The following is a 20,445-nucleotide window of genomic DNA, read 5'->3' as shown; positions in this document are numbered from 1 at the left end:
GCAACTTAACTCCGGCTCTCGCCAACCAATCCCCTGTCTCTCTTCCACAATCCATCACGCCCTGACACCCAAATCAGAGAGACTTTTGTTGCAAACAGGCAAGGTTCTGAAGGTTAAGCTTCCTTCCTTGGGCAAATGGAACTTAGTGGAGAAGTTGGCACTCAGTCCCTCTTCGGCCCACCACCATATATCACCATACTATATGGGACAAGGTCCTTCTTTGTTCAGTCTGATCAATATACCATCCACAACAAACATTACAGAAAAAGCTATAGGACTCCTTCTTGAAAACAACCTTTAACTGTTGAGAGCTGACAGTAAGAGACTCATCATTAAGCCTGGCCACTACTCCAGGACACATCAACATCAGATCAGATCCATCCAAAAGTGACCAGGTCTTATATGCTGTATCATGCATTGATTACAAATAGGGCAATGATAAGGCATTTGAAATATACACAATGCTTTAATTTGAGAATAACATAACAATAACATTAACTGTGTTGTGAACAAGTGCCTCATCACATCAAATATTACATACAATAAAATTGTACTACATTCTGGTGAACAGAGTTTTTGAGTAAAATATCAACTTACATGACACTAGAGCTAGAGAAAAAGAGAACGTTTACAACACAAACTTTGGATTAAGTACAATTAGAGAGATTTTCTAAGTAACGAAATACTGTAAATTATCATGTAAAATGTGTACCAAGATGTGATCGTACGTTCATAGCTTGTACATACCGGCCAAGACGAAGGCACTTACACACACAACACAGTCAACATAACCTTAAACGTGTGGACAATGTAACGCAAGTCCTTGAGTACATCGGAGATGGAGATCATAATTAATTAACATAGACTGAACACAACCTTGTCGCAGAGTGCATACTATCTATTCTTACTTGTAAATATATATATTTGTTTATCTGATACAATAAAATCATTTACTAGTTATCATATACTTTTATATATAGCCGTTACTTTTCATTAGAAAAAAAATATTAACATCACTTTAGTTCAACTGCAAAAGTGTTACGAACAAGTTGTTGTCCATAAATTTACTATAGAGAATTAAAAGAGAGAAAATAAAATGTTCAATTTAATTGCAACACACTATCGTTTTTTCTACGTCCAGTTCATCCTGAGAGGTTTTTGTAAAACAATATTTGTGGGCAATGATTGTATAAAATTAACTTTTTCAATTTCTCATTCAATGTCGCCACACTTTTACAGCTTACCGTGTTGGAAAGTCAAGAGACACTTAATAAACCACGACTGACAACACTGTAGGCTATGCTAACATTTAACTAGTCAATACAAATCTATCGAGAGAATGGCATAAGTAAATATTTGCTAAACCATAGCTCGGTGACAGTGAGAGAAGTACCAGAAACCTTATTTATCTCATCTCATACATAACACACAATAACGATAAACTAGCGAATTGTGAGGTAGAGCCTGAGCAGGAACACTGACCAGAGACATGAGCACGTGTGTTGTAATATTCATAATTAAGCTACCAATTAAGGAGTTAAATCAACATCATTCATTGTGCAGTTCCTGCAACCATAATTTTTTAAATATATATCTGTGGAAATTGTAAAGCAATAAATTGTTAATTTAATCTCTTTGGCTGTCTTCTTTAGTTCCAAAAGCTTGATAACACAAAAAATATTATTCTTGGATGAGGAGTTAAACTATCCAACTATTCCAAAAGTGTATACAGGTTACAGTTAATATAACAAATATTGCATTATATTGTATTGTGCTGTATTATTGAGTTGAACATGTATTTTATAGATTGAAAAATTGATTATTTACTAAACTAAAGTAAAACTTAGAAATTGACCATTCAAATGCTACCTTTGTTACAAAAGAGCTTATTTTACTGTTTAAAGAAAGTTTGTGGCTTTCAGAACAAAAATAAATTTCTATATAAAAAAATGTAGGTGCCTCAAAGATTAAGAATACTTCATTTTAATAGAAATTGATTAAGATGAGTAGGTTTTTTATAAGAAAATTAAGCACAAACCTAAGAAAATGGAACAAATATTTGTAAATCCAAAACATACCAGTCTTCTAAAAATATTCTATTTTCCGTATTGCCTTTATGGAACTCCTCCATCTCTCTTGAAAACGACACACTGGAACAAGAATGTAAATATGTTTTATTGTCTGGATTCTGCCTAATCTTCAGTCTGTCTCCCCTTACCTTGTAGAAGTTACATCGATCCACAGTTCAGCAAATACAAAGTATATACATTCTATCTAATGGTAAAGTAGGATACCAAGTATTGTTTTGTGCCTCAAACAATCCCACTGAGACGCCCAGCTGGCAGTGTGAGACCTGAGTTGTTTGCTCTCCTGTAGCGGGTGGTCTGGTCTGATGGGAGAATGTGGTGCAGGTATAATTTTCTCAAGTTCTCTTAATAGCACTTCCTTGTGTGTTATTGCAAGAGGAAATACATTACTTAGTAGAAGCCATGGTAGTGGAGTATACTAAGGACAAGGCAGAAGTGTGCCCCATGTTGTCCCAGCTCCGTCCTAGTCCTAAATATTGTGGGTTGTCACAATTTTTATTCAACGGAATTTTTGAATATTTCTTTGAATAAAAAAAAACTCTTTAGATACATGTGCTCAGTATATTTATTTCAAACAGATTAGCTGGTATTGGTTTTTCAGACTCTACGACATAAATGTTGCTAATTCTTACATGATTGGATCCTTTCTTTTTTTTGTTCAATACAGATGAAGTGACTCTTATGTTCTCCTGGTACGAGCCAATGCTAATTGTAGTTCTCGAGGCCCCTTGTCCTCAGTTATCTCGGACTCTGGGTTCCCGTTAGGTCAATCTCTTATGTTCTCCTGGTACAAGTCAATGCTAATTCTAGTTCTCTGGGCCCCTTGTCCTCAGTTATCTCGGACTCTGGGTTCCCGTTAGGTCAATCTCTTATGTTCTCCTGGTACAAGTCAATGCTAATTGTAGTTCTCGAGGCCCCTTGTCCTCAGTTATCTCGGACTCTGGGTTCCCGTTAGGTCAATCTCTTATGTTCTCCTGGTACAAGTCAATGCTAATTGTAGTTCTCGGGGCCCCTTGTACCTCAGTTATCTCGGACTCTGGGTTAGGTCAATCTCTCATGTTCTCCTGTAGTTTGGTACCTCGGCCTCCGAGTCCTCTCATTTTCTATTCTATGGATATATGGGTGTTATCAGCCTGTTTACCTCAATTCTTTTAATTATCTCCGCCTCCTAGGCCTCCCTTTGCTGGCCAATCATTAAGTTACCAACCGTCTCACACACAGACCAGACGTGTGGGTGGAGGAGGAACCCCGCCAGGCATTCCATTCTGTGCTCTCTGCTCACATGTGCCAGTGTCGCATTTCACTGTGACTGAAAATCTTAAACAAGTTTTACATTATTTCAAAAAAAATTTCTGTACTGAAATTTGGCTAATTTCAGAATATATTATCAGAACTAAATTTCTTGTTTACCCGTCCAATCAGTTTAATTTATCTCTGATATTAGTGAATGACCTACAAGAAGAGGAGTCTTATTACTAAAAATTCTCATCCTTTGATCAACAACAATTTGTAATAGATCACACAGACAAAGATGTGTGATCAGCAAGAGTGGTTCAAAGTTTTTGATATTTATTTTTTTCTTTTCCATTATTAAGTTTTTCTTATATTTATTTCAATATACAGAATTTTATGTGAAATTTATTTCTTAATTTATCTTAATTTAATAATAATGCTAATACGAGGGCTATTGCAAAAGTAAGCACCATTGGTAGTAGTGAGGTAGTGCTCTCTCCCTCTCTGTCACTGGCTGGCTAAAAGTATAGGCGGCAGATTTGTTTGAAAAAGGCATTTCTAAATTAGTTAAAAGATATGATAAATGCTTAAATCCTAATATCGAATGAGAAAAATGGAGAACATATGTAGTTTTCAAATGTATAAAAACACAAAACACAATAAAATATGTTTATCTGATTGGGTATTTTTTAATAATCAAACAAGAGGTTACTTTTGATATAGCCCTTGTATTTATTGTATCTTGTTTGTATTAAAGTCTTTCATATAACATGGGGGTGAGGGGAGCTTGATATGGCATAACTTATAAAGCATTGTTCATTTTGTTTAATTATATGAATCTGAGCCACTGACTGCAGACCTAGATCTGAACTGCCCATGCCTCACAATCACTACCCAGGCTCTGGATGTAATGTACAATTTTTATTATCTATGTTAATTTTAGTTCTACTTCTCTGATTTATAAACCTATAACTTACATTAAATTTACAATTTCATTCAAAATTTTCACTGTAGAAATTTTGTTTGAAGATGCTGAAGAATACCAAACAGTAATATAGTAAACAGCTTTAAATATTAAGATTACAAAAGACTAATATTCCGTACGACACTATCATTCCACATTCTATGATAAAATATCAATGGAAGCATATCAAAAGGCTTGACTTACATCCATTAGATGAAGTGTGCTCTACCAAAGGAAAACAGAACTTCACTCATTCTGGAATACCAAAGAGTAGTAAATATAGTTAAGTGCTTGTACACCGTACTCTAATATGCTCCACTACGAAGTGTAAACAAACAATTATTTCAAGGGAAAAATCACAAAAACAAGCAAATAAATGATCCACAATCTAGTAAGACTGACTTTTATGAAAAACAAAGAGAAAAATGAGAAGTAAGACTGACATTAAATGTGAACATTTTCTTGGAATGTGATGGGTTAGAATAATTTTGACAAGTTTTACAGCAACTGATGACAAGGCAGAGGAATGTATGCTGGAGAGAATGTGATGATTTTGTGTCCGTTGCACTCAACACCATTTACTGTGTTTGAGCAAATGGCTACGGTACTTCACAGTTGAGCAAATTATTTGATACATTTTTTAACTAACCACAAAATATTGGACGCAATAAAACTTACATTGTGTGGAATGATTCCAAAACAATTTAAGACAATTATTATTTTAAGAACTTTTGTTACCTTTTGCTTTTTATATGGTATAGTCTGGTAACCAATTGTTCAAATTGGCTACAATAAGTATTTCGACATAGAGATATAAAAGTAATTCGCTTCATTTATGACATATACAATGAATTTAATGTAATACATGAAGAAATATTATCATAAATTTTAAAATACTCAAGACCTACAACTAATATTACTAATTATAAAACTTATAATAAAACGCATTTAATATAAACTAACATTTGCTTAAAACCAAAAATATACAAAGAAAAGTTTATTTTTATTTATTAAAAACTACTAACAATAAATTAAAATACTACAATTAGCTATTAAGTGTCTATTTGAGATATAGATAAAACTACAACTTAAATAATACATCTGAATTCCACTTTACTTATACTTGTAATAATAAATAATTTCTTTATAAATGAAATTGTATAAAATTCTTCTATAGTGCAACAAAATCCATAACGAACCCATTATAAAGGAATCCAGGACGTGAGACCTCTACCTGTGCTTTACACAAATAACCTGGCAGGTAGGACATGTACTTTGCTGACATTACGCACTGAACTATCACTTTATTCTTACATAATTTTTCCAACCAACACTAAATTTGTTGTTTGTTTATCCTGTTAATTAATTTAATAACAAAGAAGTGCAAGTACAACCATGTTCTGTAACCCAAATCCTAGCTATTATATAATTACTGAGTCTAAGGTCAAATCATTAAAAATCAATCTCTCTCTCTCTCTCTCTCTCTATATATATATATATATATATATATATATATATATATATATATATATATATATATATATATATGTCAATTAAGATTGTGTATATATCTTAATTCTGTATATATAGAAACGATTAGTCAATTAATTTTTAAAATAGCAACGGATAGTTTTAATTTTGTATTACAGAAATAAAACTAACACAAATATTACTGTGAGTCCTTATTTTGTAAATCTGTAACCATGTAACCTCGAGACACTCCATGCTACAATGATCTTAGGCACATGTCGGCACATGTTCAAAGGCTACAATTATTGTATGTGAACCCCATACTGCACAACAAATGACTCCTAAGGAAGTGAAGAGAGGGAGGGGGAGGTGTTGTTCCTGTCTCACTTGTGTTTTCTGAGATGGCTGCTGAGATTCTACAGTGGAATTGAGTAATGCTTTCTGAATCCCTTCTGACTCTTTTTATTATCCCAAGCTATTGAGATCACCTGAAGGTCATCGTATTGCACAATGAAGAAGACAAGCCTTTTTGTTATTTTGATTGTACCTAACAATAAGTTAAATTACATTTTTATTTATGTGCACATTAAACCATTACCTTTATTTTAATTGTTTTGCTATGTAGAGTTTGAATACTAAGTGTTAAATTGTATTTTAAAGATCCATGGTTTAGGACAAAAAACATTTTTTTAATAGTTTTACTACAATTTTCATCTGACATGTTCATCCATACGATATTACAACTTAGGTTTTAGTAAGATTTAAAGACCTTGAAAGAAAGATAACAATCCAATTTCAATGATAGTTAAATAAAAACGCTTGAAATATTCTTCTTATAATTAATTCACAACCAAAAGGACAACAATAGATAAAAATGTGAATTTAGATAGTCTAAAAACAAGAATAAACTGTTATTATTTATCTTTCTAATCCTTCTTTTATTACATATGTTTAAAAAATAAACTGGTTTCCTACCTATCAATTCTGGTTGAGCTGTTTTTATTCTGGCCTCAGCCATAGCACCCACCTGGCTGTATTCAAGTACAGTCACCTGTAGCAAACCACTTGGCTGTATTCAAGTACAATCACCTGTAGCATCCCACCTGGCTGTATTCAAGTACAATCACCTGTAGCAAACCACTTGGCTGTATTCAAGTACAATCACCTGTAGCATCCCACCTGGCTGTATTCAAGTACAATCACCTGTAGCAAACCACTTGGCTGTATTCAAGTACAATCACCTGTAGCATCCCACCTGGCTGTATTCAAGTACAATCACCTGTAGCAAACCACTTGGCTGTATTCAAGTATAATCACCTGTAGCATCCCACCTGGGTGTATTCAAGTATAATCACCTGTAGCATCCCACCTGGCTGTATTCAAGTACAATCACCTGTAGCATCCCACCTGGCTGTATTCAAGTACAATCACCTTGTATATCTACCATTTGTAGAATGTCATGGAAATACTTTGAGTATTTTTAATTTGACAACTAAATTCTCTAATGCCTAACGAACCTCAAAAGAACAACAACTAAACTCCGTTATACTGCTCCTCAAGAGGAGTTTTACAGTGTTATCCATACCAATAAAACCAAAGAAATTATCAAATTTTCAACAATTTTTAACTCAACTTTATTTTTTATACCTTATTTAAGAAGAATACCATTAATACTTAGACAGATGTAAACTTATCCTTGAGATTTTTATTTTCATAACAAGTAGCAGAGAAATCTACACATCCTGGAACCTCAATTGTCATATAATTATACTTTGTTTATAATAAAATTATACACCGAGAATACACAGAGATATCTTCTACGTAAAACGCCATTTTATCTACGTAATTGAAAAAGTCTAATGCACGTTATCAAAACTAAATATTTATATTTAATGCAATAATAGCATTTCCTATAATTCAAAATGAAACTAACTAGATGGGATACACGTTGAGTTATCTACTCTAACTATTCGTGCTGTATTTTCTCAATGTTATCCTGTCCTGTGCAAAATTATACATATTTTGCAAAATCAATTATTAATTAGTTACTTGGCTAGATACTTATCATTAATATGATTTAACTACACCTAGAAATTAAACTGCATATAGATCGTTTATATTATAACAGTACTGATATATGTTGCTATGAACTGATTAAGGTCTTAACATGTCTAACTTCTTTGAACAGATTCAATTAAAAATGTGAAAAACATCAGAATTTGCAAATAATCTGTTTAAATTTTATTTTTAATATGTGAAGAACAATAATATACTTTTCATTTTTAAGAATCTAAATTACTATGCTGTTTGTTTCATGTAAGCAAAAACTATTTTTTTACATACATGTTTATATTAAGTATTTTTTTTTACAATTAAAACTATATTTATTTGTAGAAGCTTGTACTAATATGTAGTGATAAGTCACCAGTGGTTTTAACTCAAACCAGTTACTCTAACAATATCAATGTTAATTTTCCCCATGAAATACCGAGATTGAGCCTTGACATGCTGTCATTTAAACAAAAAAAGTAATTAAATATTGTTTTTAAATTTTTATCACTGTAATTTTAAACATGTTTTTGACTATTAGAATAATTATTTCATCTTATAATGTTTGCTGCAAGCAATCTAAACCTCTCATGTTAACTGAGAATGTATATTATATCTAGAGTTTTGAATTGAAATTGTTTCAGGAACAGGTTAAGATTGAGGAAATACGGGAAACTTAACTAATGACCAGTCAGCGCTTCGTCATGCACAAGACAAACGGGAAACTATATAAGTGTAACATTTCTATACAATGATCGTAAACGATAACAAAATAAGTAAAACCTAATTACTGAGCTGAAATATACGACTTACAGTTGATTTGTAAGACACGTACCATAAAATATATTTTTGAGTTTACAGATCCCTGCTGTAAACTACGGTATCATTATATTGTTGTTCCCGACATTCAACTTTAGTATAAAAAAGTACAGACACAATACTAGAAAGATCTAGACCATATACATGTTTTTGTTTGAAGCAAATTCAAGATTATATTCAAACAAATTGAAAACCATTTTATTTCTTACATAAATACAAGATTTTTATTCTAAAAAGAACTATTCAGTGCTGAGAATTAAGAATACTTAAAAGGAAATTTATGTAGTCGTTGATTTAAGCGATCTAACAGATTCTACAGAAATAATAATCGATTTATGCACAATAACAACAAGTAACCTCCCTGAATCTATATAATTTTTAAGAGAGTTCAAAACAAGTGATATTCCAGCTCGCCTAACTGTTCCACGGGGGCGGAGACTCAGCAGGAGAGACCCAGCTGTTGTCTACGCAATGTAATGCACCTAACTCAGGCCTTTGTCATTTACTGTTAGCTTGCAGGGCTGCGTTTATCTGGGTCCAGAGGTCCTTCTTACATGACTTTGATCTGGAACATAAAAAAATGGTGTCAGGAGAAAGCTGGATTTCACATACGGCTGCTCTCATCTTGAAATGTCTTCAGATCTTTTATTTGCACAACACTGATAGTACGATAACTCTCAAAGTTGGCATGTCCATATAGCTGTAACACTCATATATTTTGAAACTCCATCATCTTGAAACCTTACAAGACAAAAACTGTTATAACTTATAACATGGCTGATGTACCTAAACACTGAGTAAGGGCCCAACATTATCTGGCGCAAAATCGGCACTCGACCCTGCCTGTGTGTCTGTCCCAATGGGTTAACCCTAGATCTGATGCAATAGTACAAGTTAAAAATTGTCACCTTGTTTTCAGCACTTTGAAAGCCTTTTTTTAATAAATAATCAAAAAAAATAAATGGCTGGGCCCAAACATGTATTATTACATATTATATGTTTTTTTTCTACTGTAGGTCATAGCAGTAGATTGGAAAATAATAAATGACAACTGCAACTAAAATTTTCATGAAGTAAACAAAACTGTTTGGAAGTTTCGTATTAAATTTCTAACTTCATTCATCTTTTAGGCATGGGAAGATCAGTAATTTTTAAATCTAAAATATAAAAAATTACCACAATTGTAAAAGAAACAAATATATTATTGAGTTTTTTTGGTAATGAGTAGTATATTTGTAATATGAACAACTTGACAAAAAATTTCATTAACAAGAAAGTTTGTGCTATATTTTTTTGTAATTCATAGAAAATTATAATCCTTAAAATATTGATATTGTATAACCAGTAAATTTTTATTGTAGGAAAAAATAATTTGTCAAATACTGTTAAAATTTAAAATTTTAATTCATATTTTTTATTTAATAAATGAATCAACTAACACCTCAACAAAGAGCTAAACAATTAAAAAATAAAACCTTATATTCTGGAAATTTGGTGTGAGACAATAGAAAATAATCTTTATTGACATAATATTCAATTGAAAATAATAAATATAGTCGGTTTACTATGGAGTAGGGCATACCTGCGTATCGACTGGAGCCACTCTTTGAACTGAGCATTTCCTTCAGGTGTGATCTGGAAAGCAGCACGGGCCGAACACACAATGTTGACAAAGTCCTCATAATCAGCAGTGGTAAGATGGTACAGCTTCTGGTGCATACACTGGATATACCTGCACAAACAATCAGATGTTCACTGACATAATTATTATCTAAACATTTCCTTCAGGTGTGATCTGGAAAGCAGCACGGGCAGAACATACAATGTTGAAAAAGTCCTCATAATCAGCAGAATAAGAAGTGATAAGAAAATAAATAAAGGGTAATATATGATAACAATTACCGGAATTCACCACATTGAAACAGTTATTTACTCAGCTATCCGCTTTTTAGTGACAAAATCAATAATCCCTTCAGAAGATTGTTGAAGACTGCCTTCCTCTACATGTGAATCGTGTAACACACCTATGACATAGGTTACCCAGGACACACCACTACTGTAACATTACAGTACTGCAACACTGGTGTACTGTTAGAGGCTGTTGTCACATCGAACTATATATCTTGATGAATTACAGATAACAGATATTGATGGTTATTGCAATCATTCTGAGATAGATCAGTATATTTCCATACTCATGAAACTGGCAACAGTGTTGGGCGAGATGTACAGAATGGAGACTATCTTCATGTGGGGTGCTCTAAAATGATTCAATATCAACTGAACAGTAATTTAAGGCACAATATATGCTAACTGTTTTCAATTTCATATATGATAACAGAAATAATTGCCAATCGAGAATGATGGACACATTTTCTACACTACAAAGAAATTTATATTATGTAAGTCACATTAGTTGTATTTTGAACTGAGTAAATGAACTGTCAGAAAATAACATTCCAGGATTGACAGCCGAGCTGATGACATCTGCAGTGACACTCTGGTGTCTCTGTCATGTGTCCATTTACTGCTAATCACTGCTAGCAGTGCGTGTCTCTGTCTGCAAGCTTGATAGTATGTTTACCTTTGTATTATAAATTTGACTATGTCAGGTCATTTTAGCATTTGTGGTGATCAGTGCAACAACGAAATACTGATGGTTTAGTGTAGAGGTGTATAAATATCTTCTTCTTTCTTCCTTCCAAGCGATTTCTATTTTTAAATTTCAAAAAAGAGCTTTGAGAATTATAACAAATTTAAATTTCAGGATATCCTGTAGGTCTATATTTAAACAGCTAAATTTATTGACCGTTCCATCACTTATATATATGAGGTCTTAATGTATAACCATAAAAACTTACCTAATAATATCACCACAAAAGATCACGATTGCAAGACAAGACAAAGAGAGACTTGCATACCCAATCCATAGAACTAAATTATTTGAAATGTACCCTTATTACAAGGGACTAAAATTTTACAATAAAATTTCAATATCTCCATCCTCTTTGCCTCCAGAAAAGTCCTCTTAAAATTAAAAAAAAAAATATCTTAATAAAGAAAGAGTATTATTCTGAAAATGATTTTCTAAATGGTGCAACTTTCATTAAATAAATTAACCCCCCAATCATTTCAAAACATTTTAATGTGTACACATTTATATATATATATATATATATATATATATATATATATATATATATATATATATATATATATATGTGGAACCCTAATCAAAGAGTTTCACCATCGTAGAGTTAATAATTATGTTAAGACCCGAGTTTTTTTAGGCCCTTCGAATGTACTGAAAGGCAACAGTTAGGACTTAGCCCTTTGACTAACTTAACCGAATCTGGGGAAGTGGACCATGTAGGTCTACCTAGTGGTGTTTCCTTAAACAGCCTGAAGATATTATATGGTAATGTACAATGCATTACAAACAAATTGACTGATTTAGAAGTTGTTACCAGTTTGGAAAATATAAATGTTTTGTGTGTTAATGAACACTGGCTATCCCAGGACAATTGTTACTTGTACCCTCTAGCTGGTTTCAAGCTGGCCTCAATCTATTGTAGGCCGCAGAGAATGCATGGTGGTGCTTCTATCTACGTGCAAGATGCTTTGGAGTATTATGAACTCGATGTTAGCACTTTTTGCATAGAAATGAATTTTGAGGTATGTGCCATTAGACTTTTTACTACTAAGGTTATTGTAATATCGTTGTATATACCCAGCGGTAGCAATGTTGGAATATTCTTAGACCAACTTGATTTATTTTTGGAATATTTGCAAAAATTTAAGTGTAGTATTGTTCTGTGTGGAGATTTTAACATTGAAGCTTGTGGAAATGAACAGAATACTCTTAGACTCCACAATTTGTTAAGAACAGCTGGGCTCTATTGCACAAATTTCAAACCAACAAGAGGCCTATCCTGTATTGACTATATTGTCACTAACATTGTAAACTCTGATTACAGGGTGAAAGTTCATGATTGCCAAATATCGGACCATTATTTTTTGAGTATTGAACTGTCTATTTTGTGTAAAATCAAACCAGACATTAAGGCTAATGAGGGTCTTGATGAAATTAGCTTTCAACCTCTACCATCTTTGAAGGTCATGGATTTTAAACAGTGCTTGAACGGTTTCGACTGGGCTTTTTTGTTGGGTGGCCTTAGCTGTGAAGATATGTTTAATAAATTGAATGACATATTCATTTACTGGTTAAATATCTTTTTGCCTGTAAAACATAAGAAAAGTACCATTAACATCCCTAAAACTAAATGTCAACGATGGTATACAGCAGAATTGGCCGCATTGAAAGATGAGGTTATGAGCTCCTTTAGACGATCTTGTACTACTGGTCTGCTCTCTGATAGAAAGGTCTACATAAAAGCCAAAAAGCTTTATAGAGCTGAAATAATTGAAGCTAAGAAAAGTAGTTATGCTAACTTTATTCTCAACTCAGACAACACATGTAGAGCTGCTTGGCAGGTTGTGAAGAGCGAGCTGGGCTCAAACAGTGTCTATCACGATATTCCAGCTGCCGATGTTTTTGCCAACTTCTTTTTGGAGGCCGTAAATAATGTGAGGCAGAGTATCCCTCAAGTGGATACTGCGGAAGCCGATCTCGTGCAAGTCGCAACCCCTCAGATTTCCTTCAAATGGAGTACTGTCTCTTCTATGGACATTTGTAATATAGTAGCCAAAATGAAACCAAAGAGAAGCTGTGATATATATGGTATATCTTCTGTAGTACTTAAGAATGTAATTGATGTAATTTCTTTTCCTTTAGCCTTATGCATAAATGCCAGTCTACTCGAAGGTATTTTCCCATCCAAGCTTAAAGTTTCTAAAGTAGTGACAATATTTAAAAAAGGTGATAAGGATGAGGTCAGTAACTATAGACCGATCTCTCTGGTACCTATTTTTGCTACGAATCAGTAATGAAATTGCAGTTAAGCACTTTTTTTGAGCACAATAAGTTGTTTACCAATGGTCAATATGGTTTTAGATCTGGACTGTCCACGGTGGACGCGGTCAGGGATTTGGTGTCCTATGTGCTCTACAGTTTTGAGAGAGGATATGACACCAGTGCGGTACTTTGCGACCTTTCTAAGGCCTTTGACTGCGTTGACCGGGATATTCTGCTGAAAAAGCTTGAACACTATGGTATAATTGGCTGTGAAAATTCACTGTTTAACTCTTACCTCAGCAATCGGCTTCAAAAAGTTTATTCAAAAGACAGTTTCTCAGATTATGCTGAGGTACCCTTTGGTGTACCACAGGGGTCGGTATTGGGTCCACTTTTGTTTCTTGTTATGATAAATGATCTTGACAAAAACATTAACTGTAAAACCATAATGTTTGCAGATGATGTCACTCTTTTGACTTCTAGAACTGATGTAAATGTTCCTAATTTAATTGAGCAGGCTGATGCTTGGTATAGAGCAAATATGTTTTATCTAAATCATGACAAGACCCAGCGTATTTTATTTACTCTAAAGGCAAATGATAGGAAATGTGATTTTACTCAAGGTGTGAAGCTGCTTGGGATTTTTTTGGATCCCAAGTTATCCTGGCATGTGCATGTAGAGCATGTTTTAAAAAAATTAAGTAGAGTTGTATTTTTGTTAAGACATTTAAGACCGTTGGTTTCTAAAGACCATTTAAAAATGGTATATCACGCTTTATTTCAAAGTATCTTCTCATATGGTTTGCTTTTGTGGGGGAATTCTTGTAGAGTAAACAGTATTTTGTTAGTACAAAAGAAAGCTATCAGAATTATTGCAAAAGCTGATTTCAGATCTCACTGCAGACCACTATTTATCCAAAAGGGTATTCTGACTATCGTTAATATGTTTATTTTTCTCTGCTTGCAGCATGTAAATAAAAACCTGCCCCACACCACACTAAACAGTAATGTACATAAACATAACACAAGAAACAGTAGCCAAATTGCTAGACATTTCACCAGGCTCTCTAAAGTACTAAATGCTCATGAGGTTGTAAGTATAAAGCTTTTTAACTGTTTGTCTCAGAGTGCTCAGCATGTTAGTTCTATAAGATTTAAGAAAATAATGCATGCCTGGTTGATTGCAAATCCGTTCTATAGGCTGTGCGAGTTTTATGAATCAAATGTTGCAGATGTAGACTTTGTGTAAATATCCTTTTTTTGATTTTTTAGATGTTTTAATGCTTGTACAGTTTGACTTGTTTTACATAAACATTGTTGTTATTTTATATATTATTTGCTTGTATTTTTTTACTTGCTTTGCATGCAATGAAATGCACTATTGTTTTATGATGTTTATCTTTATTATAGTTGTTTTATGACTGACAAGATCTGATGCATGTTTATGTCCTTGAGATCAATAAAGTTATTCTATTCTATTCTATTCTATATATATATATATATATATATATATATATATATATATATATATATATATATATATATATTACTAATTATATATATACACATTAAAATATATATTAATTCCACTGTATTTATTTTATCACTCATTATTTTTAAATGTGTTTTATGTTTAGTAATTTATTTTATTTTAGGATAAGAATAGCAACCTCTAGCTGTATTTAATTTTAATATGAATAAAATTATAACCTGTACCTGTACTATTAGAATTTTAATGTTTTACACACACAACACACACACGCGCGCAAGCGTGCGCGCCCACACACACACACACACACACACACACACACACACACACTGGATCACTGTTTGTGCGATTATTATGGAATATTTATCAATTAATTATTAATTATGTTTATAATTTTTTTTAGGATAAGTATATTTTAAACTATATTGACGAGCCACCTGTTAATTGTAGATTTTATCTACTACAATTATGTAATGTTACATGACAATAAATTTCTGATTTCTTGTAAGTGTAGAAGTAAATACAAGTCTTTAAGTGTTAACTCCGTAAACACTGAGGCTAAAGTGTAGTAGTGTATGCAGGTCATTACGAGTGAAATGTGTAAAAATTGATTGCCTACACATTCAGCAGGTGGAAATATAAGAATGCTCCAACAAGGAAGATTTTTCGTTTACCAGTAATTCCACTTCATCTGCCACAACTATGACCAAGGAATTCATGGTAGTGTATTAGAAAGTTTCTTAAATAAATCTTCTCGTGTTGACAAGTCAGTTGACATGAATGGTGGAATTTAGGATTATTGTTGCGTTTCTTTCAAGCAACATAGATGCTTCAACACATTCTTGATGAAAATGAAGAAAGTTTTTGTTGATATCAAAAAAGAAAATAAAGAACTTTGCTTAACCCTCTCCCGGGCAAACGCCTCGAAACGCCTCGGCAGGGCGCCTGGCGCTAAAGTCCAAACGCCTCCAATCGCCTCCAACTGCTTTATCAACGCCCTCTGCTTTGTGCTGCTGTCTTACGATTGTTTGGGGAACTAATACTGGAAATATCTATTGGCAGTATCATTGTTGCCTTGTTTATTCATAGTTTTATGACTAGGGACGCTATCTAGGATTAATAATTTGAAACGATTTATTCATTACTTCATTGACGGTGATCTTGTTGTTTAGTAGTACAATTCTTTCTGACTTGTGCTGCTATTTTACATAATTTGATGAACTATTTGGGACTTTTTATAACCACTTATTTACTGAAATCATTTCGTTAATTGTTTTCGCAGTCTTTACACTTGGTTCTGTAATTCATAAATGGCAGGTTCAAGATGTTTGCGTGATAGCGAAATTGATCGCATTTTTGACAATGAAGTGGATGATGAAGGTGATGGTTTCAGTGACGATGAAAGTTCCATGAATAGCGATGTATTTAGTGATAAGGAAATTCACCATTCTAACCAAGAAGATAGGGACACTGATGACTCGCCACGTGATCCGGCGCTGCCTCGCGCCTACGGCACCGCGACCTGTGTCCCACCATTGCCTCGCGCCTCTGGTACCGCCACTTGGGTTCCGCCTGACTGGTCTAGACAAAGATAACACTAGACAAAGTCTTAGTGTTATCTTAATTTTTATATTTATAACCCTTTATATATAACAATTTATACAACGATTAAAACACGATTTTTCATGTAAGTTTGACTTTTTGTTTGATTTTAATTTACCTCATAAGGTTGATATTTTTTTAAATAAATACAACGTTATTATAGAGGATTTAATCATCTTTGTAACGATGTACAATAAATAATAGTTTTATTAAAATAAAGTTCTTAACGTAGTAAAAACGCGAATAAGTGTGCCCTCGCGGCAGAGCGGGCGATTTAATTCAGCCCAGTAGCACCAAAAGCGCGTCGCAGTAATTCGACCGGGAGAGGGTTAAAAGACCAAACATTTGCTAGGTCAGTTGACTATCTAAGAAAGAGATCAAGGGAGTCAGAGCAATATTCCAAGAGAAACAAGAAAAATCAATAAATAAATTAACAGATTACCAAAAACCAAAGGGAAGATATATCAGATGTTGAGATGGTAATCGGTCAGGAATTGATGCAGGTGGTCAGGTGACAACAGTCCATGGAATACCTAGCTTCAGCAAGCAGTGGCCACTGACTGTAAACAAGGTGTTTCCAAACAACACAGCCTACATTATCGAGCGCCTCTCTCCCAACAATGAAAGGAAACAGGTTTTAAGTTTGTGTGGTTCCGTGACGATTAGTTTGATGAGTGGAAAAGTGAGGGAGAACGTTCTAAAATATCAACAAAATCAATAACTTAAAATAAGATTTTTAAGCCTCAGCAATCACATAATTTACTTTACTTGTACTGGGTTATATTTAAAATGGGAGTAAAACAAGCATACAGGATAGGCAGGTTCAGGCAAGTAAGAGCAGGAGAGTGACAGACAGTTGAGTACTGAAGGTCGCAAGAGATCCGCCACGCCGTGTACAGCCGTTGTCGCTACGTCTTGCCACTTCCTGGAGTGGAAGAGGTTAGTGTTGTGACCACCAAAGGTAAGTGCCAACTCAATTATTTTTATTGTTTACATTTGTGGGAATTTAAAGTTTTTAGTGAAATCAATTTTTTATTTCTAAATAAATTTATTTGTTTGTTGCAGCTTGTCTGTGCCTGTACTGATGTGCACAATTATATATGTAGCATATATATTGAATTGAATTGGAAACAACTTTATTCATAAAAATAAATAGTCTGTACATTGAATGGTGTCATATTGATAAAATACATATTTTATACCTATAATAACATAACACTAATTAATAAATATAAATGACATGTTACAGATTTTTCATTCTTTACAATGGATTAGCAATAAAATATTCTTTAACCCTTTTAGTGCTACAGCGTCTACGTCGTAGACGCTGCGTTTATGTCTAAAAGTGCTAGCATCTACGTCGTAGACGCAGCATATTTTTATATATATTGGTTCGGTTTTGCAATTCATTGGCTGAAAACGATGACAGTTCATCCAAAAGCTATAGAGTAACGATATTTGTATATTTGATTGCCGACGACCAGCTGTTTATACGTCTTTGACGTGAAATAAAAAGGTTAGTTCGGATGTTTACGTTGCAAGCGAACTGACGCTGTGCTTTGTGTACTCTGTTTTCTCTTATTTTATCCATTAAATTGTGTTCCAATTGTGAAATACTACTTCATTACTATTACAAATCATTCCATTACTTCATTTTTCGTTTGTGTTTTCCGTGTATATTGTATTTTACTAAGTTATAAACTATGTCTAATAAGAACATTGCACATGGTGATGAGTTATTACGGAATGTTGTTGAAGATGTTCTGGACAATGAAAGCAGCAGATTTATCAGTGATTCTTCATTTATAAGTGAACCATTTAGTTTTTATGAGCAGAATGATGTGGAAAGTGACGAAATCCCAACATCTGATGAAGATATTCACAAATCCTCTTCAAGTGAAATTGACGATTCTGACGAAGACAAAGACTATGAACCATCCCAATCATCGGATTCAGAATTTTTAAGTGATCGTATTGTATCATCAACCCCCCAAAAACGTAAAATACGGAAATCTGGTAAGTCCTTGCCTTTAAAAAAAAGAAATGTGACCCCATCAGATAAAATAGGCTTAGGCCTAACTGATCAAGGTCAAGTAGTAGCCTATTTGAAACAAATGATAGTTATACACTTGATAATAATGTAAATAATGTTCCTTCTGAAGATAATAGACCTCCTGTGTTTATAAATAACCCACCTAATGTAGGCCTAAACAATTATTCTGACCAAGGAAGTGACACTGAAGATGTTTGGGTAGAAGTTGGACCTGATGATGATTTCCCCCTTGGTCCAGTTAGGTTTCAAGAACTGCCAGGTCCAAAGCATATGCCACCATCTGATTCATCCCCAATCTCGTATTTTAATCTTTTTTTTACACAGATACTCTTGCTCAGTTTTGTAAGGGAAACCAACAGGTATGCTACTCAAATTTTACACAGCACTGAATATAAAGACAATTCAAGAGTGAAAAAATGGCTCCCTGTGACACTTCAAGAAATGAAAGCTTTTATTGCATGCATTATCAGTATGGGCATTGTAAGGAAACCGACAATATTTTCTTACTGGTCCACTTTGCCATCTACATCAACACCTTGGTTCAGACAGATGTTTCCACGTGACAGATTTCAATTGATTTTACGGTTTTTCCACATTATCAATAATGATGTACTGGCCCAAAACCCAAACGATCCATGTGGAAAATGTCAGCCCCTTGTTGATCACGCAAACATTCTCTTTAGGCATTACTATACTCCTCATGAGCAGCTATCTATTGATGAGTCTCTCATTGGGACAAAATCCCATACTGTATTACAGTAGTATATGTCAAAAAAGCAACACCACCGCTGGGGTGTAAAAGTTTGGATGTTGTGCGACTCCGTTGTCAATTATGTTCTTGCATTTTATATATACAAAGGAGCTCGTGTCAGTAATGAAGAGAAACAAGAGCAACGGGAGTTTGGCCTTGGATATGTCGTTGTAAAAAAACTCATGACAATGAGTAATTATTTGAATAAAGGGTTTCATATCTTTACAGACAACTTTTTCGCATCCATATCATTGGCAGAGAAACTGTATAATCTTGGAATTTATTACACTCAACCATTAGAATGAATAGGAAAGGGATCCCTGATGGTCTCAAATCAAAATTTGCTGTTGGTGTCACAAAATTTTTCAAAAACGGTTACATGCTTTTATGTGGACACTGAGATAAAAAGAGTCAAAAGAAGCAGGTATTACTGCTTTCAACGTCATCAAAAGCAACCACGACAGAAGTGAGGCGGAAAGTGAGACACCAGAGAGAAGAGGAAATCATTCAAAAGCCAGATGTAATACTTGAGTACAACAAGTACATGGGAGGAATTGATGTTTCTGATATGATGGTTTATGCCTATTTAGATGAACGTCTAACAGTCAAGCTATGGAAGAAAGTGGTTTTTAGTATAATGGGAAGAATGATTCTCAACTCTTACATTCTATATAAGGACAATGTGAAACCAGGAAAACCCATGTTGCGTCTAAAATATACCGAGGCAATTGTCCATGAGCTTGGAAATGAGTGGCTGCTTCATAAAAGTGCGATGAATCCTGGTCCTATCAATCAGCCAACAAGACCATTATTTGGAATAAAAAAATTACCAGGAAGGATGCAAAGATTATGTAAGGCATGCAGTACAGAAAGGATCAAACGGCGATCAGTGTTTGTTTGCGTAAAGTGTGACAAAGGACTGCACCCTGAGTGTATCCAACGTCACACGTGTGAACAATGAACCTGAGTCACATTATGTGCAGTGTAAATATGTAAATATCGTTATTATACTT

At 33.7% G+C, this 20,445-nt stretch overlaps 1 protein-coding gene across 3 annotated transcripts in view; it reads right to left on the bottom strand.

Moving 5' to 3' along the window:
• Positions 1–446: 446 nt before the first annotated feature.
• Positions 447–20,445, bottom strand: part of LOC124359064 (zinc finger SWIM domain-containing protein 8 homolog) — a 130,784-nt gene continuing 110,785 nt past the window's right edge. Inside the window, exons 25-27 of one of the 3 annotated variants that reach the window (XR_006922102.1) lie at positions 10,205–10,354; positions 6,882–9,187; positions 447–6,805 (exon numbers count right to left, since the gene is read on the bottom strand). Coding sequence is in view for 1 of the 3 variants with exons in the window: in XM_046811469.1 (XP_046667425.1) it covers positions 9,121–9,187; positions 10,205–10,354 (217 nt within the window). In the remaining 2 variants the exon portion in view is untranslated. Of the gene's footprint in view, positions 9,188–10,204; positions 10,355–20,445 lie in introns of all 3 variants that reach the window. The other 2 variants (XR_006922103.1, XM_046811469.1) reach the window with 2 other exon arrangements.

The sequence above is a fragment of the Homalodisca vitripennis genome, chromosome 4 (assembly GCF_021130785.1).
Source record: "Homalodisca vitripennis isolate AUS2020 chromosome 4, UT_GWSS_2.1, whole genome shotgun sequence".
Classification (NCBI taxonomy): Eukaryota; Metazoa; Arthropoda; class Insecta; order Hemiptera; family Cicadellidae; genus Homalodisca; species Homalodisca vitripennis.
This window is presented reverse-complemented; position numbering and strand designations above follow the sequence as displayed.